We start from the raw sequence: 22204 nt of genomic DNA on the forward strand, positions 1-22204 counted from the left end.
ATAGAAAATTGTGAAGAGAGCTTTATTCTCAATGTCAATGAAAGAAATGGATTAATTTCAAACTCTACCAGGAGGACTGTGTTATTTATAAAGTGCATAGCAATTTCTCCTCCCCTCACTTCCCCCCTCACCCCATACACAAATACACATTGCTCTCTAATACTAGGAAAACAGCTGATTTATTCTTGTCTCGACACATGCTGGGGGGGGCTGAAAGGGTGAAGACTGCCTCAGATGCTGTACAATATGTCTGATTCAGTTTGCTATTGACTAATGTCTCTAGTGCATAAAAATACAACTAGTCCCATTAGTTAAGTGCAATTCCCAGCTAAAAAATAAATAATACATGAATGTCCTCCACCATCACCTCAGCATGGTGTTTAGTGGTTGCTTAAAGGTACCATATAATCTTGTGGATGACTTAATCGTTCCCTGCTTCACTTTTCAAAGGAGAAGAGTGGTTATTAACCCTAGTGTTCTCACAACATTTTCACAGTAGATCTTTCTTGAACAGCTAGTGCTGCTTAGGTGGCTAAAGAAAGGATCTGAGTGTTATAAAACACTTGCTGCTGGAAAATTAAACAAAAATAGATGAGCTAATAAGGATTTTAAAAAGATTATAGTGGGAGAGGGTGTCTCACTTTGATCTTGTACCAGCTAAAATCTCAAATCTTGAATAGCTAATCAAAAAGAAATGAAAGCACACAATGATTATCACACAAGGTATTACTTTTCCCCCTAAGATTTCATTCTAGGCAGCTTTTTTTCATTTTTAATACATATCTTTTTAATATGTACCTTTTTAAAAGATTGGGTACTAGGCAAATTGGTTGAAACTATAGTAAAGAACGGAATTATCAGATGGCTTTTGTAACAGGAAATCATGCCTCACAAATCTACTAGAATTCTTTGAGGGGATCAATAAGAATGTGGACAAGGGTGTACAAGGGTGATCCAGTGGATATAGTGTACTTAGATTTTCAGAAAGCTTTGACAAGGTCCCTCACCATGACTCTTAAGCAAAGTAAACTGCCACGGGATAAGAGGGAAGGTCTTTTCCTGGATCAGTGACTGCTTAAAGGATAGGAAATAAAGGGTAGGAATACATGGTCAGGTCTCACAATGGAGAGATGCAAAGAGGTTATCTCCCAAGGATCTGTACTTGGACCTGTACTGTTCAACATATGCATAAATGATCTGAAAAAAGGGAAGTGAAAAAATTTGCAGATGATACAAAACTATTCCAGATAGTTAAGTCCAAAGCAGACTATGAAGAGTTACGAAGGGATTTCACAAAACTGGGTGACTGGGCAACAAAATGGCAGATGAAATTTAGTGTTGATAAATGCAAAGTAATGCACGTTGGAAAACATAATCCCAAATATACATATAAATGATGGGGTTTAAATTAGCTGTTACCACTCAAGAAAGAGACCTTGGAGTCAGAGTTCTCTGAAAACATCCATTCAATATGCAGCATCAGTCAAAAAAACAGAATATTGGGAATAATTAAGAAAGGGATAGATATTGTTGCCTCCATGGTACGCCCACATTCTGAATACTGTGTGCAGATGTGGTTGCCCCGTCTCAAAAAAGCTGTATTGAAATTGGGAAAAGTACAGAAAAGAGCAACAAAAATGATTAGGGTGTGGAATAGGTTCCATATGAGGAGAGATTAATAAAACTGGGACTTTTTAGCTTGGAAAAGAGATGGCTAAGCAGGGATATGATAGAAGTCTATAAAATCATGGCTAGTGTAGAGAAAGTAAACAAAGAAGTGTTGTTTACTCCTCATACAAGAACTAGGGATCACCAAATGAAATTAAGAGGCCGCAGGTTTAAAACAAAGGAAAGTATTTCTTCACACAATGCACAGTCAGCCCATGGAACTCTTTGCCAGAGGACGTTGTGAAGGCCAAGACTATAATGGGGATCAAAAAAGAACTAGATAAGTTCATGGAGGATAGGACCATCATTGGCTATTAGCCAGGAGGGGCAGGGATGCAAAACCATGCTCTGAAGTGTCTCTAGCCTCTATTTGCCAGAAGCTGGGAATGGGCAATACGGGATGGATCTCTTAATGATTGCCTGTTCTGTTCATTCCCTCTGAAGCCCCTGTTGGAAGGCAGGACACTGGGTTAGATCAGGGGTTCCCAAACTTGGTTCGCGGCTCGTTCAGGGTAAGCCCCGGTGAGCCGCGAGACGCTTTGTTTACCTGAGCATCTGCAGGTATGGCCGCTCACAGCTACCAGTAGCTGCAGTTTGCCATTTGCCAATGGGAGCTGCGGGAAGCAGTGGCTTATGTTCTTATGATCTAATTTCCAAAAATATAATAAATGTCACTTGGCAGTAGAGTGGGATTAGATGGAAATTTTCACTGCATAAGGACTGTGTAATCGGGGCCTAACCTCTAGGTCTAAATAACACAATACAGTTTAACTGTTTCACTATATTTGCTATTTTTTTAAAAAAAAAATATGTACAGATTGTTTTACTCTGATTTGTTGTTTCTTTACATGGTATATTTCTTGTTCTAGGTTCTATCCTTAGGAGCAGATGTTCTGCCAGAATATAAACTCCAGACACCTCGCATCAACAAGTTTACTATATTGCACTACAGTCCTTTCAAAGCAGTCTGGGACTGGCTCATCTTGTTGCTGGTGATATATACTGCCATATTCACCCCTTACTCTGCGGCCTTCCTTCTGAATGATAGTGAAGAACAGAAGAGACGAGTGTGTGGATATTCTTGCAGCCCACTGAATGTGGTAGACTTAATTGTGGATATTATGTTTATCATTGACATTCTAATAAACTTCAGAACAACATATGTAAACCAGAATGAAGAAGTGGTAAGTGACCCAGCAAAAATAGCAATTCACTACTTCAAAGGCTGGTTCCTAATTGACATGGTTGCTGCAATACCTTTTGACCTGCTGATTTTTGGATCTGGCTCTGATGAGGTAAGCTAAAATAAAAAAGTAGCCTTTTCTTCCCAAGTATTGACTTTTGATAATCTGCTATAACCACACATAACATTTCCCTGACAGTGAGCTCAATTAGGCCGTTCAGTAATCTCCCAAGGAAAGTGGTGAAAGCCCCAATGCTTGGGACTTAAAATTTAACTGGACAAAACACCAATAAAATGGTAGCGGATGAGCCTTCTCCTGCAGAAAAAGACTGGATGACCCAAATCAATTTTTTCATTCTCAAATTCTTTGACACAATCTTCTTTAAAAATAACAACATGAACATACCATACACACAGTATTGCAGAATAATCTTGGTGTTCTAAAGACATTTCTCTCTTCCTGTCGTTAACCATGTGTGTGAGTGAAACTGTTCTGTGAATAGGTTGAGGGAATCACTCATCTGGTCTATCAATCTGGCAAGGTTAAACCAAAACTATTACTAGGTTTGTTTTTTTAAATCATTTTAGAAGTTCAAATCCTTGCTAAAATAACCTGGGCCAGATCCTGAGCTGGTATAAACTAATGTAGCTCTATTAACTTCACCTGAGCTGGTCTGATTTATATCAGCTCGGGCTTTGGCACAAGAGATTTAGTACTATGGTATTTAGGTTTAATATATATGCTCAGATGCAAAATTTAAATGTGTTATATACAGTTTAGGTAGAGGAAGTGTAAACTCGACTTGCACCAGTTTTCAAATATACACATATTGGGAGAGTTTTCAAATGTATAACGCACACACATTTTGTGGATACCTGACCCAATTCTGCCTCCTTCCAAAGAGTTTTTATTTAATTTAAGAAAGGCTAAAGTTATAATGTACTTTGTGATGAAAGCTGAACTGACAAGTAGAAAATTCTTTTTTGAGGGTAGGTAGAATTAGAGCTGTTTGGGAAAAAAAATAGCAGCAGCAAACCCAGCAAATATGATGATCTGTGGGTTTCACAAAGGACACAATGAATCCACTTTTCCCCAATACAATTTTGCACATAATTTGAAATAAGGGAAACTGAAAGTTTTGTGAATAATGTGTATGTGTTGTGAAGGGAGACGAGAAGGTGAACATTAATGCTGAATTGATGATTTACTCATTTCACTAGGTACCATCAGTGTCACAATGTGGAGACTGTTATGTCTACATAAAGAAACAGCAAAAACGTACATTCCATTTAAAATGACTTTTTATTAAAGGAAAGCAACAAAAAGAGGGAACAAAAATCAATTCTTTGTGAAAGAGCACAATTAGTCTCGTCTTTGACAGACTGAACTGAATTCTGAGACCAAGATGGTTATGCTCAGAAGGACAGTTCTTAGAAACTCAAGCAAACAAATATTTAAGGGCCCAAAGCAAACAAATGACACATTTAGTAGCCATTTGCACCGCAGAGACTAGTGATAATTTATAGTCTTACAAAAATTCAGAAAGAAGGAAATTTGTAGCCTACAGTTTCTCTTACTTCTGCCTTTTCAGTTGTATGTAATAAGAAGGGCTTCCCTCCTCCCTCCCTTCCATTTTCCCTCCTTTTTGATGGATGGATACTATGGTGATGTGCACCATATAAATGCTTGGGAGGGAGGATGAGAGATTAGGTCCATAGGGATCCTTCTGTTTCCCACTGAAGTTGATTGAAAGATCCCTGTTGCTTTCAATGGGCTCCAGCACTTATAGAAGGGAAAATGGGGAGTCTGAAGATTATGTGCAGGGAACAAATTAGTGGAAAGAAAGTCTTGTGAAAGGAATACAATAAAAAGAAAGAGAGAGTGCATTAAAGGGATGAGGAAAACATGAACCGTCCCCTCACCAACAAAGAGCTTTTCTCTGCAAAAGAAGACCAAAAGGCACAGAAGCAGATAGAGCAATAGCAGTATCTTCTTATCTTTTGCATTTGTCACACTTACCCATGGTCAGTCTCCTGTATTTCTTCTGAGTCAAGTACCATCTCCGAACTGGCACCTGCCAGGAAAAGGACGCAAAAGGTGCACCACTGATAGCACTGCCATGTGGTGCTGCTATTAGCTTGGACCAATTTGTTCCTACAATGTATGGAGAAGAAGAACAACTCTAGGGTGGAAGCTGCAGTGAACCTATGAAGAGGGGCTCCTCCACCTTTCCCCCTCTAAAAATTATCCACCTGACCCCTATACTGTGAGGAAAAAGTCCATAGAGTCAGGGAATAGAGAGAAGCCAGGAAGGAACCACTCTTAAGTGGCCTGATCCAAAGCCCACCATGGTTAATGAAGACTCCCAATGCTCTTTAGATGTGGCTCCAACAGACATGTGGCAGGAAAAGGCGTGGAGTGGTAGATTCTATAGTGATGGGGCCTATAGAAAAACTCTAGGTAGGTAGGTAGGTAAAATTGCAGAATAGCAGCAAAGAATATTTTGGCAGCTGAATTCCCATAAAGGACAAAGTTCAGCAAAAAAAAATGGCTTGTTGCTTATGGTGGATATTAAGAAATCAATTTATTCATTTTATCCCTCTCTCATAATTGAATATTTCTGCTAACGGTAGAATCTAGTTAACTCTGTCTGAGGAACAACCAGTCTATGGACTTTATGACCAGTTCAGCATACCTTTTCAATAAACTCCCCTCTCTCATTTATAGCATTAGATATATCAGTTACTTTCTAAAGCTGCTGGGTGAAAGTCTAAACTTCACTTTTATTGTAGTTTGGTTTCCTATGTTTCTGAGTATAATATTTCTACTATGATCCCTTTTTAATAGCCCAGTGAGAGAGAGTGAATGTAAAACCATTACAATGAAGTGCCTGTCGTTTCATAGACACTTTCAGTCATGGGGGTGCCTTTGCCCTGAAAAGCTTTTTTCATTACCTAGGGGTTCTTCAGATAAGATCCCCTGCTAACAATTGTGCCTGGACATCCTTTTTATTAGCCAACATCAGTTCTAAAGAGAGCATCATGTGTGCTCACCCAGCTTTAGCAAACCTATCTATCCAACTGTGCCTAGAAAGGGCAGGAGATAATCAAAATGCCACATGAAGCATTACTTGAATACCTCTATTTGTGCCTTAGTTTGTCAATACAGGAAACTAGTAGAGTAAAACTAATATAATGTAAAATAAACCTTTTCAGTTTAAATAGATTTTTAACACAATGCTATTATAGCTGTTTGTGCGCTGTTCTCTTCTCTGTGTGTTTTGACTTTGAGTGACATCCGTGAAACTTTGGGAGGTTAGGGGATGACATACATTATCTTTTTGCCTTCTGTTACTCTGATAGTTTATTTTGAATCTTGTTGCTAGAATCTGGCCTAGATTTTCAGAAAAAATGTACATGCAGTTGCATAGCTAAGTGTACGCACACACACAAATCCTTGTAAATGTGCATGCAAAAGACGTAAGCACGTGCTTTAATGGCTTCAACAGGAGTGCTCACGTACTTAAAGTTATGGACATAAGTGTTTTGCTGAATCAGGGGTAGAGAGAGAAAACATTGTCCTGAAAGATACAGAAGGAAGTAAGATCCTGTGCTGTTGCTATTTGTACAAATAATAGTAATACTGACCAGTGTTACTGTATAAGGCATGTTCAAACCCTGTATCAACAGGAAAAAATGTAATCTTTGGAAATGGGGGGAAGGCAGGAGAACCCAGGAAATGGGCATCAGATTTAAAACAAATAAAAGGAAGTTCTTCACACAGCGCAGATTCAACCTGTGGAACTCCTTGCCTGAGGAGGTTGTGAAGGCTAGAACTATAACAGTGTTTAAAAGAGAACTAGATAACCTCCATGAATTTAACTCCATTAATAGCTATTAGCCAGGATGGGTAAGGAATGGTGTCCCTAGCCTCTGTTTGTTAGAGGGTGGAGATGGATGGCAGGAGAGAGATCACTTGATCATTACCTGTTAGGTTCACTCCCTCTGGGACACCTGGCATTGGTCACTGTCGGTAGACAAGATACTGGGCTGGATGGATCTTTGGTCTGACCCATTGTGGCCATTCTTATGTACAACTGAATGGGCCATTTTAAATTGGTAACAATGTCAGAAAAAGGGATGACTTTGTGGTTAACATGAAGGCATATGAATCAAATACTTCTATTCTAAGCTCTGAATTAAGTAAGTCTCACAATGCACATGCTAGGTAATATGTCCATTTTACAGCTTGGCAAATGTTATGGTGAAACAATATGCCCAATAGCAGCCCTAGGGATAGGACCTAAAAGTCCTGACTCCCAGTCCACTGTTCAAATTGGTAGACTCCCCTGTCTCCCTTAAACTGTATATTGAAACCAAGCTCCAAATATCACAGAAACTGATATCATACATAGTTTTCACTTCCCACTTTAGCACTTGATTTGCAAATCAAATTTTCAAACTTTCATATCATGGACTATGTCTTTCCATATGAAACCTCTCCCCTTGCATTTGCAATCCTAAGGACCACCTCACCACCCATTCATGATCACATAATATTATGGTGGGAATTACAGAAATCATTTATATGAATAAGCAATCTCAGGAAAGTCTTTAGTGTATTTTTAGCTGCCTTTAAATCTATCAACTTGAAACTAGGAGGAGCTCCAGTACTGCTTGCCCAGTCAGCTGTCTATGAACCTACAGCACTGGTCCATGGACCACAGTTTGAGAATAAATGTCCTATTGTAAATGACTAATATTAATTATTAAGATGTTGGTGTGAAGGACAATGATGACACATACAGCAGAAGGGTTTTCAACTTCAACAAAGTCCTCAGAAGAGGCTATTTAGCAAACTGAGAAATCCCAGGGTGAGAGGCAAAGCTCGATCATGGATTAGAAAATGGTTTAAACAGAGAAAGAGGTTAATATGGGGTTTTCCTCAAGGATCTTCAGTAGGCTTGCTCTTATTTTATATATTTATTCATGATCTGGAAAAGAGATGAACAGAGAGGTGCCAAAATTTGCAGATGACACAAAATTATTTAGGCTAGTCTATTCTAAAAATTTTGAGGAAATTCAGAAGGACCTTATAAAACTAGGAAGCTGGAAAACATGGTGACAGAGGAAATACAATGTAGATAAATACACTGTAAGGATCAGCTTGAGCTACACATACACATCAAGGGTTATTTAGTTTTAAAAAGAGACAAATAAGAGCTGACTTGATAGAAATATATTCATTAATAATAATAATAATAATGAATATTTTGAAGAAAATAAAACCACCAAAAAAAGATGAGGGATCTGGCCATCAGGGTTTGAGTTATAATGGTTGTTAGCTCAGAATGAACACCATTTGTGCAGATAATTAGCTAGTCCCAACTCAGTCTTCCAAACAATTGAATACCAGTAATACCTTCCAAATGATGCCTCTGCAATCAGGCAGACTAAGGGATCTTCCTGTTTCTAGTCATTCCATCATCAATTGGCCTCCAACAAAACAGCCTCATGCCATAAATCAGTTCAACATCAGGGCCCTGGAAATTGAGGATCTAAACTAATCTCAATAGTGAGGAAGGAGACAGTAATCAGACTTGAGGAAAACCCATAACTAATGGGTAAGGATTTTATAAGATATACTCAGTGTCGTACTCCCAGAAGATAAACTAACTGTGAACTAATGTGATTAGCAGGATTTTTTCTAAATTGATGGTAGGCAGAAGTTTATAAACATTTATCTCTCTCGAGCTTCTCAGGAACAGTATCAAATAATCCTTCCTAACTATCTGAATTGACCGTTACAATTTGGGGGTGAGCTCACATAAACCCTTGTTGTGGGCAGACACATACAGAGATGTTCTATGAGTTAGTACCTGAATGTTATGGTCATGGTTTTAAGCATGGATTTGAGCCATTATAAAAGTTAAAACTTGATTTTTAAAATATATAGCCTTTTGGATCAGGAAGCAAAGTAATTACTGCCAACCGAATGTCAGAAGCAGTACAGGCAGTATGTGGGGATTCACCATCTTTTCACATATAGATCAGCAGTTCTCAGACTGTGGGTTGGGACCCCAAAGTGGGTCTCAACCCCATTTTAATGGGGTCACCAGGGCTGGTGTTAGACTTGCTGGAGCTCGGGGCTGAAGCCTGAGCCCCACTGTCTGGGGCCGAAGCTGAAGCCCAAGCCCAACCACCTGGGGCCGATGCCCAACGGCTCAATCCTGGGCAGCGGGGCTCAGGTTACAAACCCCCCTGCCCAGGGCTGAATCTCTTGGGCTTTGGCTTGGCCAGGCCCCCCACCGAGGGGGGCAGGGCATTTGTGGGCTCTGGCTTCATTCCCCCCTTCATGGGCTCATGTAGTAATTTTTGTTGTCAGAAGAGGTTCAAGTGCAGTGAAGTTTGAAAACCCCTGACATAGATGGTCTCTGTACAGACCTTTGAGAATGAAAAGATATTCATCAGTACCAGAGAATATTTACAAGTATCGGGTACAGTACAACCATTCGGTTTAGGTAGTGTGTTTGGAATATGTCCATTAAAGTAAAGTTCTTAACAAAGTTGACTTGTATTAAGGTGAAGTGATGGCATAGGGAGAATGAAGTGTTGTTCATTCATTTAAGAAAATCTCTGACTTCCAAGATATTGATGCACGAGGTAAAACAGTGATTTTTACTATGAGTGCCTTGTAGTAGCTGTGATATTTCTACTAAACATCTGTGCTTTTCAAAAATATGCATTTTTTTCATCTTTTTGAAATAGCCATTGGTTTGGATTTCTTTCCATTTTTTAAAATATTGTGTTCTCTTTGTATTTTTTGTTAAGTGAGAGTGCAGTCAGTACTGTAAGTATGGTCAAAGTGACTATTTGGTAACTACATAAAGAACTTGAAGAATATCACCTCCTTAGTCCAAGTCCTGATCATAGCAAGAGGATTCAGGACTATCTAATTTTAAAAGGCCATGTAGTCCATTGACCAAGTGAATCAAGCCAATACTAGATTTATTGGCTAATAAAATGAATCAGTTTTAGCTCAGCCTAGCTGAATATAAAAGTAGCTCACTATCAACAGCAAAGCTGCTCTTTCATCTCTGATGGATTTTTTTTTATTTGTAACCAAAATGTGAATTTGCTTTCCTGACGCAAGGTAACTGAAAAACTGGTGTTGCCTATTAAGGGCCCAATGAAAAGCCACTACTTCAAGGGGCTCTGGTTCAAGCTCTAGCTAATCCAAATCTGTAACCTCAATAGCTGTGCATGTGATGTTGTAACTGTATTATGCTGACCCACAGTGAACCCTAAACAGCTGCCAAATAAAAATTAAGTGGTTATCCAGCAAATCCTTACTCTCACAGGGCCAGCCTGTGGCCTGGTTTGTGCAGCCATGCAAGATTTTAAGGAATCAGATAGCAAGCAATCCAGGGAGGAGAGCAGCCTCCACAGTGCTGCTACATCCTCTGGGTAAACTGGTGGGAACGGGTGTCCTGGGGCAAGCCGTGGAGCATTGTCATGATGAGCATGCTGTACCAGATACTTTACCAGGTGCTTTCGTCTTGGAGCAAGGGGGAATGCAGGCTATGACAGTCTGCCTTCTGTGTGTTCCCGTGTCAGTACAATGGGCAAAGCCATGATTGCACCTACAAATAATTTCTGTGACACCAATGATGCTATTTGCCTAAGGATTGCTCATGTGTATAAGTGGGACAGGACAGAGTCCTAAACCATTAGACTCTGATCTTGCAAAGATTTACACATGTGCTTAAATTAAATTCAATATGCAAGGTTACGCACATGCATAGCTTTTCACAGGATCTGGGGCCTCAGTGAACTTCTCAGAATGTTGAAATCACTCTCTTCAGCCTCATCCATCATAATGCAACTGAGGTATTGACTGAAATTATTCTCTGTCAACAGACTCTTATGCAAAAATTTAATTATCCTGCACCACCTTCCTTCCAATTCCTATAATCAGAAAACAATCATTCATACATCATTTTTTCTTCTTCTGTTTATTGCATCATGTTCTAATTCAAGTGTCCTTCATATTATATTTCATAAATAACAGACTACACATTTATTTAGTCCAGGAATAAGTCTAGAAGAAATATGATGTCATTAAACTGTTCGCACTGATTTGTTACACCCACAATGGACTTTGATTCAGCTGCCAACTTCATAATTTTTGGCATTACCGTCACATAGTGGTAGCTTAATCAGCTGTTGTTACTCAATTATCACAATGTAGTGTTGTAATATAAGAGTAGCAGATTTGTTATAAACATACTATACTGTCCTTTTACAAATGTTGCACATGCGGCACATATTTTTTTTCATGTAGGGCTTGACCATATTGTTGTGATCTCACTCTGAAACACACAAAATAGAGAGAGGTTTAATAAAACATTAAAAACTAGTTTAGTACTTAGTGAGAAGTCATTTTAATGTGCAGAATATTCCCATCAGAACCTTTCATAAAGCTAAGAGAACTTGTTACATCTTATGTATTATAGATGCATACAGAAAACGTCCTGACATTTTACTATGCTTTAATATTACATTCACAGACTTAATGGGTAGCCAAAATATTTAAGTTCTCTATCTGAAATTCTACAGTCACTATTTATAGTGTTCTTGATAATCTATTTTACAGGGCACTAACCACAAGCATATAACATGACTCACTAGTGGATAGGACCTGGTAAATGCCAATTATAGAATGCTGGGTAATTGTAGAGTGGTCGACAAACCCCACCTTTCTGCCTAGGGCAGCAGTGGAACTTGGTGCAGTTCTGCTGCACAAAAGGTGGTGCTAGATTTCACATGCCATATACCATTGGTGATATGTAGCAGTCTAATATTTTGCTGCCTTATGGAGTTAGGAAAATAGGTCAGGTACAATGTTCAAATGATTCTAGACATCACAATGATGATAATGGTTAAAGATGGTGTAACTTAACAAAACACATCAGACAGTTCATTTCCTCTATACTTTACATTATAATCATGTAGGAGGCTTTGAGAGGAAATGAAATCAACATTAAATTGAAATAGGTTGCTATCACTTAAACTTTTTTGCTTCTAATAAATGACAGTCTTTTCTTTACCCACTTCAGGCTGGCTTGTTCATGTTTGCCATTTTGGAGTATGCTTACTAGCGATGAAAATCAGTTTCTAATGTTTGTGTCTTATTTTCACAGACAACAACATTAATCGGTCTTCTGAAGACAGCTAGGCTGCTGCGTTTGGTGAGGGTTGCACGGAAATTGGACAGATATTCAGAATATGGTGCTGCAGTTCTGATGCTCCTTATGTGCATATTTGCACTAATTGCACACTGGCTTGCTTGCATTTGGTATGCCATTGGGAATGTAGAAAGGCCTTACTTGATTAAAAAAATTGGCTGGTTGGATTCTCTAGGAGAACAATTAGGAAAACCCTACAATGTGACTGATCAAAGCTCTGGACCATCCATCAAGGACAAATATGTTACCGCACTTTATTTTACCTTCAGCAGTCTGACAAGCGTAGGATTTGGAAATGTATCTCCTAACACCAACTCAGAGAAAATCTTTTCCATTTGTGTCATGTTGATTGGCTGTAAGTATTTTTTTATTTTATTTTATTTCATTTTATTTTATTTTAACTCAGTATTTGAACAATGGATACAATAGAGTTTAAGTCTGTTAAATTATAAACATGGAGGGAGAAAGACAGATAAATGAAAAAATGACTATACCTAAATATATATTTATAGCATATCATGCTGCGTCACTTAGTCTCAGGTATGGAATTGTCTCCATGAAATATATATAGAATGGAAATACAAAGGCTCCAGTTCCATAAGTTTCTGAAAAATGTGCCTGACTTTAAACACATTAGTAGAACCTTGACTTCTATAAGACCAGTGGTGCAGGAAGACCCTTGCTGAATTGGGGCCAAAAGGAGAAGGTCTCTGAGTGTTTAAAAAACAAAATACAACCTTTTCTCAATAGAAAATGCTTATTTGAGCACTTTTTATGCTCAGGTGAGATTTCCAAATGTGCACAATACATTCATTAATATATGCAGCCCATATTCCTACCTGCATCTGTAACATTGCACAATCTGCATTAAAATGTCTGGTATTGGCCACTATCCATGTACTGTATTATGATCTGAAATTACTTTTTTCAGAATAAGCAGCTTCCATCTAGTTGAAAACAGTTGAGTTATGACAAAGAAAAAAGCTTTTTAAACACATAGCACATTGACAAATAAGCCCCAACATCACCAAGGCCCTCCAGTGTCAAAAGTTGAAAGACATATAGAAAATTGAGAGGACAGACCATCTGAGTATTTGCTTTGCTCCTCTCCTGATTGTGGGTTCCAGTTCCTGTTTTGACAGGTGATAACTGAAAAGTCACGAGATTCCATTGATCTGCCTTTGTTGTGTGAATATTTGTCCTGTTGCATGGGAAGTGTTGTCAGGCACACACACAGGAACAGATCCAGCACTATTTGGACCTTGATCCTGTCAGCCCTTGCACCATGTGCAGCTGTGAGAGGGAAGTGTTTCTTTTGCTAGTGTGAGCAGATACTGTGGACAGGCACCAATGAGGCTGTACACTAGACAGAGTCCTCAGTACTGAGTAGAAATAAGTTTCAAGGCCCTTGAGCATCAGGAAGTGGGTGCCCAAGAGCAGATGATAAAAAAGGGCCCTGCTGTTGGTGGAGGATAGGTGAATCTGAGGAGTCTGAGGCTAAAGTACAATGTTCCACATATCAGTGATATGACTCTTTGGCCTTACTGAAGTTTCAAAGCAGAGGTAACTTGGCATCCAAACAACATTTTTCTCACTGCTGCACAATCAGGTTCCATATGTTCTCTGCCCTGCTCATCACTTTTTACAATGTGTTTATAAGAGCATTACTCATGCAGAATCAAGGCCTTTATTGGCAAACTTCAACAGTCTGTAAGAGCCTGGCACCACCAACAAATTCTCCCTGAAATTCTCTGGTTCCCTCTTTCTAGCAGTTGCCTTACTGAGACCACATCATTCCTTGAGTTCTGTTTGATCATGTAATAGTCTCATATTCTTTACTCCTTCCATTCTGAGCCAGCACACTCACCTACAAGGAATGTGTTAGACAGTTTGTATCAAATACAAGAAGAGGAGGACAAACATACACCTGGTACTCTCAGCACTTGGCAACAGAAAGTAGCAAGCAGTATAGAATTGGTCTCACTTTATTTCTCATGACCTTTACTACTGTAAATAGTTGTGGCAATGCACATGAGAACTGTTGAGTATGGCCAAATCCTCGTATCCCTACTCAATTCTTTATCAGAAAAAAATCCATTTTGGCTTCAGAGGGAATTTTGACTGACAAGAGGCTAAGAACAATAATATTTAGTCTGATGTGAACACATGAAAAATAGGGTTCATGTTACAATACTCAATTAAAAACTCTTAGGAAAAAAATTTTCAAGTGAGGTCTCTTAGCTAAATGCTTTCATATCCCGCAGAAACGAAATGCTGCTGTTTTTTAAAATGGAACCGCCAAGGTTCAGTTCTCCCTTTAAAAAGTCTATAACTATAGGAACCATAATAGCATGGGTCTTTTACAAATATAATTATATTTGTATTTTCTGAGTATATATGTAGATTTTAAAACAAATTGCTTATTTATGTCCGACCTCTATCGGACCAAATAAAGCACTTTAGTTTCTGTGTTTCCCTGATAGCCTTATAAAGTTGAGATAGGCAACAAGAATCATTTGAAGCCTGAATAGACTTCTATAGGAGAAGAGACTGAAAAGATTGGTCTATTTAATTTAATTTAGGAAAGGTGACATGATAAATATATACCAAAAAAGAACGATATAAAAAAGATATACTGGGTTACTCCTATTTACCTTTTTCATAATGTACAAACAATGGAATAGTCAATGAAGTTGAAAAGCATTATATTTAGAGCTGATAAAGGAAATACTTTTGTTTTTACTGAACATAAAATTAATCTGTGGAATTCATTTCTACCACATATTGTTTAAAGTCTATAATTTAATGAGACTAGACATTCATATGGCAAATGAAGTTATGTTAAAAATGAGAAAAACTATTCAGAAAGGATATAAGTGCTCCTGCATCAGGACATAAGTCAAGCACTAATTGATGGGGGTTAGGAAGAGACTTCCCCATTAGATAAGTTGTTCCATGATTGTCCAATGCAGGTTTTCTTTCATCTTCCTCTGAAGTATTTGGTACTTTACTAGAAGTGCTGTTTGTAAGACACAGAATACTGGGCCAGATGGACCATTGGTCTGATTCATATGGCAGTTCCTATCTGACTTGCTTTTCTGATCCATTAACCCACCATAGAGTTTCTCCTTTTGTTAATGAAAACTGCTAAAGGAAAAATATGTAATGTTAAGGTATTCTTCACAAAAATTGAGACTTCATAGCAGCAGTAGCCAATGTCTTTAAAGATAGAACCACCTTTTTATGGAAAACTATTGTTTTAATAGAGCTTATTTTTAAATCAGATTGAATTCGTTTAGGGATTGGTAATCAAGGTGCAGCATTGAAAGTCTCATTGAAGTTCTAGAGCTTTGATGTAACATTAAAGGAACTTACATCACAGTAGCTTTTCTCCCTTAGATGAAAGGAACAGTGTCGTCTTTGTCTTTCCAGAAAAAAAATCAAAATGAATACTATAAACTGGTGGTGCTGTGTGTCTCATTTGGAAATTTAACAAAATCTATTGAGTTACCAAAAACAGAAATTTAAGGAGTAGAAATCGAATGCTCTAAAACCAGCCTTAGACTCTGATCCTGCAAAGGAGCCACAGAGTCCTATTTATGTCAGTGGTGCTCTACATGGCCATGTCTTCTTACAAGCAAATTGCTGTACAGGATAAGGAGCTGAATTTTCAGTGAGTTATTGGAGCTATTTAACCTAAAGAGACTTGCATCTGATTCTGCTTTTTATTTATGTAAATAAATTAATGGAGATATCCTATCTCCTAGAACTGGAAGGGACCTTGAAAGGTAATTGAGTCCAGCCCCCTGCTTTCACTAGCAGGAACAAGTACTGATTTTTGCCCCAGATTCCTAAGCGGCCCCTTCAAGGATTGAACTCAACCCTGGGTTTAGCAGGCCAATGCTATCCCTCCCCCCCAGAATGGCTCCAAACATTTCTCATATTATAACAGATTTTAAAATACAAAATTGAGATTTGGCTGCAAACATCCAACAGTCCATCCAGTCTCCGTTATTTCAACCTATGTTATTTAAAACTCTGCATTATATGAAACTGGATCTTGTCCCCGTATAACATTTAATTAGATTGAAAAATAATCTGTTACTCAAACTAATCTCCCAATAGCCTTTAGATAATCAAGGTCGCACTCTACTTCAGTTTTAGGCCCCAATCCTGCAAAACCTTATGTACCTGCTTACTTTTACCCACTGCAAACAGTCCTGTTGAAGTCTATAGGTTGGTAAAGTTAAGCCACAGGTGCATAATCTTCACAGGATCAGAACTAAAAATCTTCCAAACCAAACACTGCAATCATGTTTAGCTAATATTTTTAAAACTTCTTTCAGTGAATGTTCCTTCTGTGAAGCTCACCATTAACATACTCAGACAATTAACAAGCTATGAATGTCTTTCTTATATCAGGCAATATCAAATCCAGTTTCTGATTAGAAGACCAAAATGTCACTAACTCTGATCTGAGCTGTTTTCCATACTAGTCTCTGCAGTAATAACAGCTGTGTTGTGTGCAGAATGTAGTGATATTAGCTAACTGTTTGTTTCTATCTAATCCAGCATTAATGTATGCGAGTATTTTTGGAAATGTATCTGCAATAATCCAAAGACTGTATTCGGGAACTGCACGGTATCACATGCAGATGCTGCGAGTAAAAGAGTTTATACGCTTTCATCAAATCCCCAATCCTTTGCGGCAGCGGCTCGAGGAGTACTTCCAGCATGCGTGGACATACACCAATGGCATTGACATGAACATGGTATGCAATTCTACTTTTGGAAATTAATATCACAAAGTCCTAATGGTCTAGAATGAAACAATTCTCATAATTTTGGAGATGCTAGATTGTTTCTTTCTCGCAGGTTTACTTTTTGCCCTGGAGAAAAGGTTCCCAATCCATGTCATCACATGGTGTTGAAACAAGATGTCACATAGCAGTGTTCTGTTATACAGTGCAACGTAGCATAGACGTATAAGACATCACTTTCCCCCTTTTGATTGAAACCAAAGGGAGTTCTGCATAAATATTTACAGCATGCTATGGCCACCTGAAAGTTTGGAGCAGCCCAGATTCCATTGTTAACATGGAGTTCCATGATTAACGTGGGAGGCAGCCAGTGGTGTGGCACAGATGGTGAGGAAGAGACAATGGCCAATATTTTTTTTTAATGGTTAGTAATTGTGGTGAGTGCTTCAATTTTTGGGTGCCAGAGTTGGAATGTTTTAAAGGTATCTGACTTTCCAAGAATGGATACTCAGCACTGAAGTTGGGCATCCAAAAACTGAGGCATTCCAAATCACTAGTCACTTTGAAAATCTTGCCTATAGTACTAATAATTGAACCCCTAGTGTTGGTACATGTGGTACAGGTTGGGAACCGCTGCTGGGTGCTATGGACTAAAAAAAAAGAAGTGGGAGAGAGAATCTTAAGAACATTTGCTCCAAATGCAGTTTCTTTCAGGATTTCTTTTAAACATTTGGCTTGATCCAGACACTTCAGTTTCACACCAGTGTAACTCAGTTGGAATATACAGCATTACACTTGCATAAAATCAGTACAGAATGAGGCCCTTTTTCAGCATTTCATGACACAGCACTAGTACAATGTACCATGTACTTTGGAGGTGGGGAAAGTGGATTAGTTGGCATCCCAAAAGAGAAGAATTCTAATCAGAAAATAGCCTGAATAGCAACTGTGTTCCCACCCACCAATCTCCATGTCTTTGCTGAAAGCCATCACAGTATTAACCATTCAGCAATTCACAGAGTTCTTACTATTTTAGAAAGAAATGCCAGGATACTTTTTACCCATGACACTTCATTATAGACACTGACGGAATATTGTAAATAAGTCTTATATCAAGCTACAGACTATGGCATGCTAAAAGGAAATAACATCATTAGCAGGACTAGGCATCCACTTGCTTGTCTTCTTTTCCAAAAGACAGAAATCTCCTTTCTGATAAGTTGAATCACTCAAGTTCAAGCCATCAATGGCATAATACAAGCTCAGATAACTTCCTAAGCTATTCTAAGATTGATGGATCTGAGACCTTGCCTAGCTTTATAAATGGTTGGAAGGAAAAGAAACTCCACAAGTTTCAGTACAATGTAAATATAAATTAAACCCTTACTAATGTTGCCTTAAATATAAAATCTTCCAGAGGGGAGGTTGTTTCTCTGTCAATAAGTTGGAAGAGTGCACACCTTACGTCAGCAGATAAGGGCAGTGATTTGATAAAAGGCATTTAGGGCTCAATCACTGATAGCTTGACTTCTTGGTTACTGTTACATAAATCTGTAAACAATTCCCCATTGCCCACATGCACACAGTCAGACACACTTCTGCAGGCATTGCTGCACCTCAAGGGAGAATTCATACCCCAGAACAGGTGGTGTTTGCACAAGCCTTTCTTGGAGGTTACTCTAGTGGAAAGGCAACATCGGCGCTTGATCCTATATGTTACTGAATGGCCCTAACGCTCACTGAAGTCAGTGGGGTTTGAGATGCTCAACGCTGTGCTGGATCAAGCCCTTGAGTTGGAGTAGGTCTGATTCTAGTCCATCACAGTATTTCTGAAGGTATTAACAGGAGTGTACCTTAAAAGGAACTCATTCACTTTTGATTACTGGATGTGACTGCTATGGAGACACCTGTATGAGAAATAGTACCCACAAATTGGATGTTGTCTTGTTAAACTTTGCATAATGCAGAAATTGCTGTGTTGGGAGTTGTTTTAGATTTGTCATTTATGTGAAATACAAATTAAATGGATTAAACATCCCCACCTACATCAATATAATTGTGAGGCAGTATGAAGGTTTTGTTTTAAATAAAATATGAAACAATAACAATCCAGATTAGTGGCTTGTTTTGTTATATTTTATTTCTTACTCTCTCATGCTATTCGATCTCTCAAGTCTATGACAATCATTTAATTTACTTTTAATGTGTGTTTGTTTGAATATATTACACATCAATTCAAGGTTGATATGCCAGTTGTCTGATTTATGTTGTACTTATGAAAGATTTATCTCTTTCCTGTCTGCTTCATTCCTAAATACATGGAATAACACCATCCACTGGTAAGAGCAGGAGGTATTTCTATCAAATTTAATTCCAGTGTAAAGTGTGGAGAATATCCATGTTATCTGTTGGGTTTAGAGCTTGTTTAATGTTTTCTATTTTCAGTTGTAACCTTTTTGCATGATGAACTGGTAGATAATAAAGAGGCACCTAAATTGAATCAGATGTGGGGCAAAACAGATAAAACTGCTTGATGTTGCCACATTTATTAGACAGTTTTATCCCATAACTCTAATCAAACTTCTCTGTCGAAAAAAGGTCACATGTATATGATACTCATTAGTTAGTTGCTCTGTAGAAATGTCACACTCTGATAAACTTGCCATGCTGATCATTCTGCGTTTTCCTTTTTATGTGAATGCTTTTAGTTCAAACCCCATATGCATGTTAGCAGCAAGTACTAACAAACTTTCCAGGCTCTAAACCATGTCCATATGCAATGGACTGGCATGTGGTTTTGAGAGTTTGAACTTGCATGAAATCTCTATATTTACATCCAAAGGGACCAATTCTGTCCTCAGGCAAGTGTGTGACTCCTGCCAACTTCAACTGGAGTTCTGTGTGAATATCTAAGGGCAGAATTTGATCCTGACTCTCTCCTCCCTCCCCCATCTCATCACTGAAATCTGAGTAAAAATAAAGTCTAAAATAATTTTCCTTCTTTGAAACATGAAATTTATGAATAATTTACATGATGTACATAACTAATATAAATTTTGTTTTAAAAAATGCTTTTTAATAATTTAAGAATTCAGGGGAAACAATCTAACTTTTCACCTAAGAAATAATACTGTACTTAGATAAATAAACTTGCTTTCTTTAAAAAATCCTGCAGTTTTTTACTGAAAATAAGGAGATAATATTTCATGTTCATCTTAGATGACTAAACATAAAAGTAACCTTAAAGCTCTGGTGGTGAAATATGATAAGAAAATGATTAATTTGTTCCTCTCTGCTTCACTTCTACATCTCTTTGATTTTGATGCATTGCATAATGTATTTTGATAAAACAGTTGTACTGATAATATAATTTTGCATGGATTGGATAAACAGTATTTAGGATTTACTTTAATCTGGATCAAATTCTTGAGTCTACAGAATAAGCATAATTTAAATCATGTTGTTATTTTATTCACTGGCAAAGTTAGTTACAAAAGATGATTTATAATGAAAGCTCCCGCCAGTCCCTGAGATTTAAAAGGATTGTTTCGTTACGTTCTAGAATTTTTCAAACTATCCCATTCTGTTTTTCTTGTATTCTTTTCTCCTTATGTTTTCCACTTCCTTCCAATATTATCAGTCCAGCACCCACTGATAACAGCGTGACTGTACTACTCCTTATAGAAAGAAGCAATACTTAATATCTGAAGATCCTTTTTTCAATTATGCACGTGTTTCTTCTAACCCCCACTTTCCCATGGATTTTTCTGTGCATGACAATAGGTGTATTGGTTTATTTTGCCTAAAAAAATATCCAAAATAAGTGGCCCATGCTCTGGGAAGGGTTTGCCCAAACATGTATTTTAATTAACATTTCAAATATAGACCGAAGGAAGTTTTACTTTTTATTTTTGGATTTAGTACTATAAAAGGGGATAACAGGTTGTAATTTCTTCCAGTATACATTGTTAGGCCCTTATCCTGCAAGCACTATGAATATGCTTAATTTTGACACATGTGACTAGTCTCATTGGCTGCAATGGTACTAGTTGTGTGTGTAAAGAAAAGCACCTGCATAACTATATGCAGGATAAGGGCCATAAATGGTACTGTACCAAAAAGGCAGCTTTCACCAGCTGGTAGTGCACAGAAAATTCTCAGTTTTATATTTTATGGTACAACTGTTTCAACACAGTCTGCATTTGCTTATGCTGCTCATACAATCACTTCTGAAGCCCAAAGTGATGCTACCATCATGTGCTATCTATGTACATCCCAGAAAGATAAGAGAACAATGCACATTTCACAAGCCAAAGTGAGGTTAACTTAACTCCATCTTGACCAGAGCCATTAACTACATTGATTTCTCTATCACATCTGAACTGTACCCAAATTGCAAGAGTTTGGATCATTAACCTCTAAATGAATTGGCTGAGATTAGAACTGAGTGGGAATTTTCTAACAGAAAGGGTTTTTTCTGAAAATGTCAAATTGTTGAAACTGAAACTTTTTGCAGGAACATGCCAGCTGCAGTGAAAACTTTTAATGCAGAATGGGAAATTTTCTGAAAATTTTCAAAATAAAATAGAATTGCAGGACAGTTTCCTACTCAGTTTTACTTGATACAGCCAAAAAGTACTTAAAATATGAATAGATTGGGAATTGGGACGTTGTTTTTTCCTTGTCTATTGCAATAATGGCTAATGAACAAAAAAACTACAGCTAATCAAGAGATCCAACAGAAGAAACTTATGAGACTTGAGTATATGAATGAATTAATCTTTTATCAATAGTTCATTTCATTGTTTTGTGGGCTAAAGTTCACAAAGAGGATCATTCCTAATCTTTCTACCATTGATTGCCTTCATTCCATAATGAAGACAGGATATGACTCACCACTGAACTGACTATGCAGTAAAAGAAATGAGAGATGGTCAGCCACATTCTACAACAGTTGACGTTTCCTAGAGGTTTTCAGGAGTGAACATTTCAGTGATCCATTGTGGAGCTCACAGAGACATGAGGAGGTCTTATGGTTAAGGCACTGGACTGGAACTCAGGAGATATAGCTTCTGTTCCTGGCTCTCCCATGTGACCTTGGGCAAGTCATTAACATCTCTTTGTCTTATCTGCCACTGGGACAAGGATAAAATCATACTTCCCTACCTCTCAGGAGTGGTGTAAGGCAAAAATAATTGTCTGAAAGATTTCACAGTGATGAAGTCCCTATATATACTTAGATAGACAGTGATAATCAGAACAAAATCTGCATTCAAAAGAACAGGTCACAGCCTGAAGACTGGCATTTCACTCTGCCCATCTGAGAAAAGAGACTGCCTACATTG

At 37.9% G+C, this 22204-nt stretch overlaps 1 protein-coding gene across 3 annotated transcripts in view; it reads left to right on the forward strand.

Annotated features, from left to right (window-relative positions):
• The window catches only part of KCNH7 (potassium voltage-gated channel subfamily H member 7), a 320233-nt gene that overhangs the window by 249582 nt on the left and 48447 nt on the right, over positions 1 to 22204 (forward strand). For all 3 annotated transcript variants that reach the window (XM_039495387.1, XM_039495388.1, XM_039495390.1), the window contains 3 exons: positions 2538 to 2963; positions 12055 to 12454; positions 16672 to 16871. In XM_039495387.1, coding sequence (XP_039351321.1) covers positions 2538 to 2963; positions 12055 to 12454; positions 16672 to 16871 — 1026 coding nt within the window. The remainder of the gene's footprint in view (positions 1 to 2537; positions 2964 to 12054; positions 12455 to 16671; positions 16872 to 22204) is intronic.

Source organism: Mauremys reevesii, linkage group 11 (assembly GCF_016161935.1).
Source record: "Mauremys reevesii isolate NIE-2019 linkage group 11, ASM1616193v1, whole genome shotgun sequence".
In the NCBI taxonomy this organism is placed as follows: Eukaryota; Metazoa; Chordata; order Testudines; family Geoemydidae; genus Mauremys; species Mauremys reevesii.